At 46.2% G+C, this 6,000-nt stretch overlaps 1 protein-coding gene across 3 annotated transcripts in view; it reads left to right on the forward strand.

The window, feature by feature from the left end:
- FLNB (filamin B) overlaps window positions 1-5,365 on the forward strand; it is a 74,191-nt gene extending 68,826 nt beyond the window's left edge. For 2 of the 3 annotated variants that reach the window (XM_052775785.1, XM_052775786.1), the window contains 3 exons: window positions 1,467-1,685; window positions 2,641-2,844; window positions 3,551-5,365. In XM_052775785.1, the coding sequence (XP_052631745.1) occupies window positions 1,467-1,685; window positions 2,641-2,844; window positions 3,551-3,738 (611 nt within the window). In that variant the 3' untranslated portion in view covers window positions 3,739-5,365. The remainder of the gene's footprint in view (window positions 1-1,466; window positions 1,686-2,640; window positions 2,845-3,550) is intronic. The other variant, XM_052775787.1, reaches the window with a different exon arrangement.
- The last annotated feature ends 635 nt before the right edge of the window (window positions 5,366-6,000 follow it).

The following is a 6,000-nucleotide window of genomic DNA, read 5'->3' on the forward strand; positions in this document are numbered from 1 at the left end:
CTGGAGAAACCAAGCAGTTGATTTTGGAAACGTGTATATACTATGTAAAATAAAGATATTGTAGCCTGTGCTGCTTTAATAGGTGGAAACAAAAGCACTCATTAATACTAGCCACTGATGCATCAGGGACAGGGGAATTTTTCTCCATCTATAAAGGTGCTTGGGGTTGTTTTTAATCTAAATAGACTGTTTAACTTCAGCAAAGTTACTCTGTGCCCCCTTGTTGAATCCTGGCCGCTGCCAAAAGTGCAGTGCCCTGGGAGCTGCTGAGCAGCGTTTCCGAACAATGATCTAGTGTAGAGGTTTCAATAGCCGGTGGCTGAGCACCTGAAACGTCCCCCCGGGAGCGGTGCGCGTCTGCAGCCTCCAACAATGCGAGCCTTCATTTGGGGCATAGGGAAAAAGCAGCGATGTCGGAGCAAGAAGTCTTCAGTGAGAAGCTGTGAAGCTTGCTGGCTTTGGAAATTAATTTTCCTCTGGTTGAGCAGTGCACGTTGCGAGCTGACTGCCATACCTCCCAGGCAGGCGGTGCCAGTGAGATTTACTGCTAAAGAACTGGAAGATGGTACAGTGCTCTGTGGAATCCAGGTTCTTCCAGCATTGCGACTCAGCAGCCTCTTGTGTGGAGAGGCTAGAAACTTCTCCCTAGTTTATCACCACGCTTGCATGCTTCAGTTGCAGCTGTAGTAAACTTTCCCATAACTGTCCTGGTTTTGACTGAGCTCGAGCACTTTATTCCTCCTCAGCAGTGTCTGATAGAACAGCCCAAAGATCATAAATATTTGAAGCCAGAGTTTGACAGTAAATTATTTGGGGCTGAAAGCCTTGCTTAATTTTTTCTTGTGTTGCTGGCATTGTGTCATTGGCTTAGTATTAGCAGCAGTAATTCAGCTGTGTTAACCAGATGCTGTAATTAAACAAGCTTTTGTTCCACAAACTGCTTGGAGTGCTGTTGCCGAGCAGTTCAAACAGCTATCCCCTCCAGGAGATCTCCTGCCCCTCGTCTCTCTTGCTTTTTTTGTGGGCTCTTCGCTGCTGATTTACCGTCCAGGCAGTGAGATGGTTCCGCGCTTTCCCGAACTTAGCCGTGCAGGAGGCTGTGTTGGCAGGGGCTCCGACACCCAGTAGAAAGGCTCTTGTTCTGAGAGTTGTCTCTCTAAGCTAGTCTTTTGATGCCAAGATCCTTCCATCATGGTCCTGAAGGGCTCTCGTGACCCCTTTTCCCGCCTGCCCCGCATCACACAGCGTGAGGGGAGGAGGGAGCCGGGGTGCCGGCAGGGACACTGCCAGGCTGCAGAGCCCCCGGTTGGGGCTGGCCCCTGCGAGGATGCTGGCGGGAGGCACGCTGTCCCTCCCTGCCTGCAGCCTTGTCTTGCACCGAATTACCTGTTCCGATTTAATAACAGGCTGCTTTTGTAACATCGGGTGTGAGGAAGAGTGTGTCTTACTATGCTCCGTCTTTCTAGGATTGCAGTCGGAGTTTTTCATTAACACGACCAAGGCTGGTCCAGGTACCCTCTCTGTTACAATTGAAGGGCCGTCAAAGGTGAAAATGGACTGCCAGGAAACTCCAGAAGGTTACAAAGTCATGTACACACCCATGGCTCCAGGAAACTATTTAATTGGAGTTAAATATGGTGGACCTAACCACATAGTGGGCAGCCCCTTCAAGGCAAAGGTTACAGGTAAAAAGCTAACCAGTATTTACTGTGTGCCTGAAGTAGTTTGTGTCATTCAGCAAGTATGTCCCTCTGAGATACTGTGGCATTCAGGTCTAGAGGCCCAAAAACATGAGAAGCGAAATGTTTCTCCCCATCACCTCCAAAGCCTAGGTGAGGGATCTCAGGAGAGGCTACAGGAGCATTAGTCACAGAGCTTGCCAGCTTGGCTCGGTGGAGGGCTGTAATCAGCTTCGGGGAGAATATCAAATCCTGACCTAGTGCTAGGGCGTTGCACTGCCAGTGGGGAAATACGAGTTATTTACCCACTTCCCCCCCAAAGCCTGAAACCTGGTTGCTTGTAGCGTACTCGATGCCCCTCTTGGACTCATTTTGGTGTGGTTGCCACCTAACCAAAGGTCAGTAATGTCTGGGAGGGTTTCAGATGATATGAGGAAGGCTGCATTAGGAAGCTTACGAAGCTCTTTCTCTCTTCAGTGCTGTGTTTAAGCACAGACTGGAGTTCATCTCTACTGCTTCCCCTGAGCTAGTGAACCCTCTCCTGGTGCCTGTGGCGTGGTGGTGGTTTTGGGAGCGGAGGCAGGGACTGCGCTCCCCCAGGCTGGGACATGCTCTGCTTTCAAAATGGGTTATTGCAAAATTGCACCTGCTTTTCTGCCAACTTGAGTTGTTTTTGGCATTTGGTGATTGGAGCACAATTAACTCTTCTTAAGCAGCCAGCTTTGCTTAATGAATCCTGAAGTTCCTGTGGTCCTTTAACCACTCAAGGGCTCTGGGTTGGGATTGTTGCCAGTGTTGCTGGAAGATGTCAGCTTAAAAACCCAAGTAGGAAATTGCTCCTCTCTAAAAATGCATTTTGGATGCAGAATGCATGCTAGTCACTATGAGGGTTTCAAAACCTCCTTGTAAATGCCTTTCAGATGGGGTGAATCTGAATGTCAGAAGTCTTTTCTGTTTCCAGGACAGCGACTGGTTAGCCCAGGCAGTGCCAATGAAACTTCTTCCATCCTGGTAGAGTCGGTGACAAGGTCGTCGACTGAGACTTGCTATAGCGCCATTCCCAAATCCACCTCGGATGCTAGCAAAGTAGTTTCCCGGGGAGCAGGACTCTCAAAGGCTTTTGTGGGTCAGAAAAGCTCCTTCTCCGTGGACTGCAGCAAAGCAGGTACGGGTACAGGAACCAGTGGGATGTCAGGGTGGTTTAACTGGACATTTTTTGCCCTAAACAGACTTGCAAATTCAGAGCTTGAGGTGATGATCTGGTTCTAAAGAAAAACTCTAAATGCTACATGGTGCTCACCAAATCAGTCCTAATATAGAGGCTGTAAAGATGCCAGTTCCTCTCCAAATGGCTTTATCTGAGCCAGGTGCACCTGAAAGAAACCACAGGGTTATGGCATGAGAACAAACAGGTTGCTGAAGTTAAGCAACCTTCATGGTGCATAGTAGCATGTAATGCAAGGTGTTCCTGTAAGCCTCGAGCACTGATCATCATCATCTGGGAGCTTTGTGGTGGTGGGTGGATTACAGGCCAGCCGTGTTCACTGGTCTCTGCTGTTAACTTCTAATGAAGTACTTGAAAGGCAGTGCCTGTTCACTTTCATGAGCAGTGTTAATGTCTCCTGTGCTCTAGTTAGATAGTGGTAGCCTGTCAGGTCTGCCAAAATGCACAAACAGGCCCTTGCTTCTATGAGGTTGAAGGCTTTTTTAAATAAAATTCCTTCTTATACCAAATTAGCTTAGCCATACCTCAGACTACCACTCTGAATTAAAGTAACAAAATCCTTGTGTTATGGAGCTAATATATTATGGTACAACCATGCTTGCTTGTTTAAGCTTAGGAATGCTAACAGTCTGTTATTTTGCTGTAGGTTCAAATATGTTGTTAGTTGGCGTCCACGGACCTACAATACCATGTGAAGAGGTATCCATCAAGCATTTGGGCAGCCATCAGTACAATGTAACGTACGTCGTCAAGGAAAGGGGTGACTATATTCTGGCGGTGAAGTGGGGTGATGAGCACATCCCTGGGAGTCCCTTCCATGTCACCGTTCCTTAAACTCGCCGAGTGTCGAAGTCGATCTTTGTGTTTGCAATTCAGATGTAGAGTTATACTGGGTGCAGTCCTGTTGCAAAATGCAATATCTAGATACACACGGCTCACATTTCAATACAGTCAGAAGTAAACTCTGTAACTTTTTTTTTTTACAAGCATTTCACTTCTATCTTACTTACCAACCTAATGTCAATCTATTTAATGTCCTTCTCAAATTGTACCTTTGCAGTACTGTCTGGGTCACTGTTAATGTTTGGAGAATCATGTGGATAACTAGACACTAATTTCCCTTGCGGATGTTAAAGACTTTAGATGCTAATTGAAAACTGGAATTTGTCTTTGTAATTGGGTATCTTAACTACTGATTTTATTTGACTGGAGACTTTATGTTTTAGTTATGGAATATGACTTGGGCTGTCCCCAGTTCAAATTCTTTTCTGTAAAGAAATGAGGTAAAACTGGTACTATAATAGGTGCCTTTGTATACTTGATCAATTTTAACACTTAACCTTATAAAAAGCTACTAAAAGTGGCTTTACCACTCAAATTTGAAATGTTCCTGAAAATGCTTTGCTAATGGTTTACATTTAGGAAAAGTTTATCTTTTATAGCAAACCAAAAGCAGACTGAAAATGACTTCCTGGAAGCTTTCAGCCTTTTTATGTTAATGCTTTGTAAATCTAGACAGGTAGCTTTTTGGCCATGATGCTAGCAATGTGGTTTTTAATTCGCTTGGGATTCTGGTGAGATTTTTCTAACTTTGCAGGTAACTCCCCATACTCCTATTGATTTATTTTAAGAACAACCCTTGGTTTGGCTGGGTTAAATAAAGCCCCTAAACTTGCCGAGCCAGGTGTAGCTCTTGTCTGTGTGACCCAAAATTGATGCAGGTCAGCGCACAGCTGTGTATGGGAAGATCATCAGTGGTTTCCCTGGAGGCTGCAGGCCAGGCGAGTAGCTGAGATGGTGCAAAGAAGCCAGCCTGGGGATGGGACCCCACATCTGTAGTCAGGTATGGGGTGGGAGGGAGGGTAGGTGTGTGAATTTACCAATAATAGCAATACCGTTCAACAAACCTGTCTTTGGTCAAAGTCGTTTTGTTATATCTCAGTCCAAGGACATGCATGAAGCACGCTCATCTCTCCTGAAATCCCCTTCGTGCTGCAAGAGGCATTCTTGCTGAGGGTCAGGGAGTGAAAACTTCCATTATAACTTGTCTGTTTGTCCTGGATTACGCCATGCTACTTCCCAAGTGCATATCTGAATTGCTGTCGGCTGCTGGGGCTTTAGTAAACTCTCCAAATGAGCTTTAACTCTGCGATTAGGAGAAGGTAGGATTTGTTGAAAATGTGTTGAAGTGTCGCTGTCTGTCCCTAGGGAGAAGTTTACGCTTACGGTTCTGTAGTTATGTGTGGATGCACTACTCTCCAGCACAGTCATTGGGGAAATAAAGGAAGGTTGGGTTTTTTTACTGTGCTTTGTTTGTGCCTTAATGTGAAATGCTCACTACATTGTAAACTAGGAAGTAAAAACAAAATAAACTGGAATAAAATGCAGGATTGTAAAATTGTATCTTATAACTTATTAAATAGAAATGTTTGCTTCATTAAAATGTGCATGTTAAAAACAACATTGGATTCTTTTCATATGTAGTCAGTAAAGTTCAAACTGAAACTACAGCATGCAGCAGCTTCAGGCAGACCGAATAACCCCCAGCCCACAAACTGTGCTGGTAGCTGTGAAAAACTTGGGCCTTGGCCTCAGGGCCATTCTTTTTTTTTTTTTTTTTTTTTTTTCCCCTAAAACAAAATGTCTGGCAAAAGTTTAAGCCATGGCATAAACGTACTGGGCAGCAGCAGGCAGAGTGTGAGTGGGGCACGACACAGCCATGGCGGTTTTCCCCTGCATAGACCCCAGGCAGGTACTGGGGCAGCGGAGCTGGGCAGCGGCACGTCGCCGGAGGTGCTGGCAGAGTTATAGGTCTGATCCCGGGGTGCTGCCGGCGGCACCCGCCGGCTCCTCTGGGCTCCCTGGGGTTGTTTGCAGAAGGTGGTTCCTGGCACGGCACTGCACCTGGGGCCAGCCAGCTCCTGTGCATGGCCATGGAAACCAGCAGATGTTTTCCCAAACATGGCTCCCACTGGAAGCCCCACTGAAACCTGAGATGCAGCAGCTGCCAAGGACTTTCCTGCCCCAGGTTTATCAGATTATTTCCTTTTTCTAGTTAACTGTGTTTCATTAGCTTTGTACTATGTCAGCCTGAAC

Source organism: Harpia harpyja, chromosome Z, assembly GCF_026419915.1.
Source record: "Harpia harpyja isolate bHarHar1 chromosome Z, bHarHar1 primary haplotype, whole genome shotgun sequence".
NCBI lineage: Eukaryota > Metazoa > Chordata > Aves > Accipitriformes > Accipitridae > Harpia > Harpia harpyja.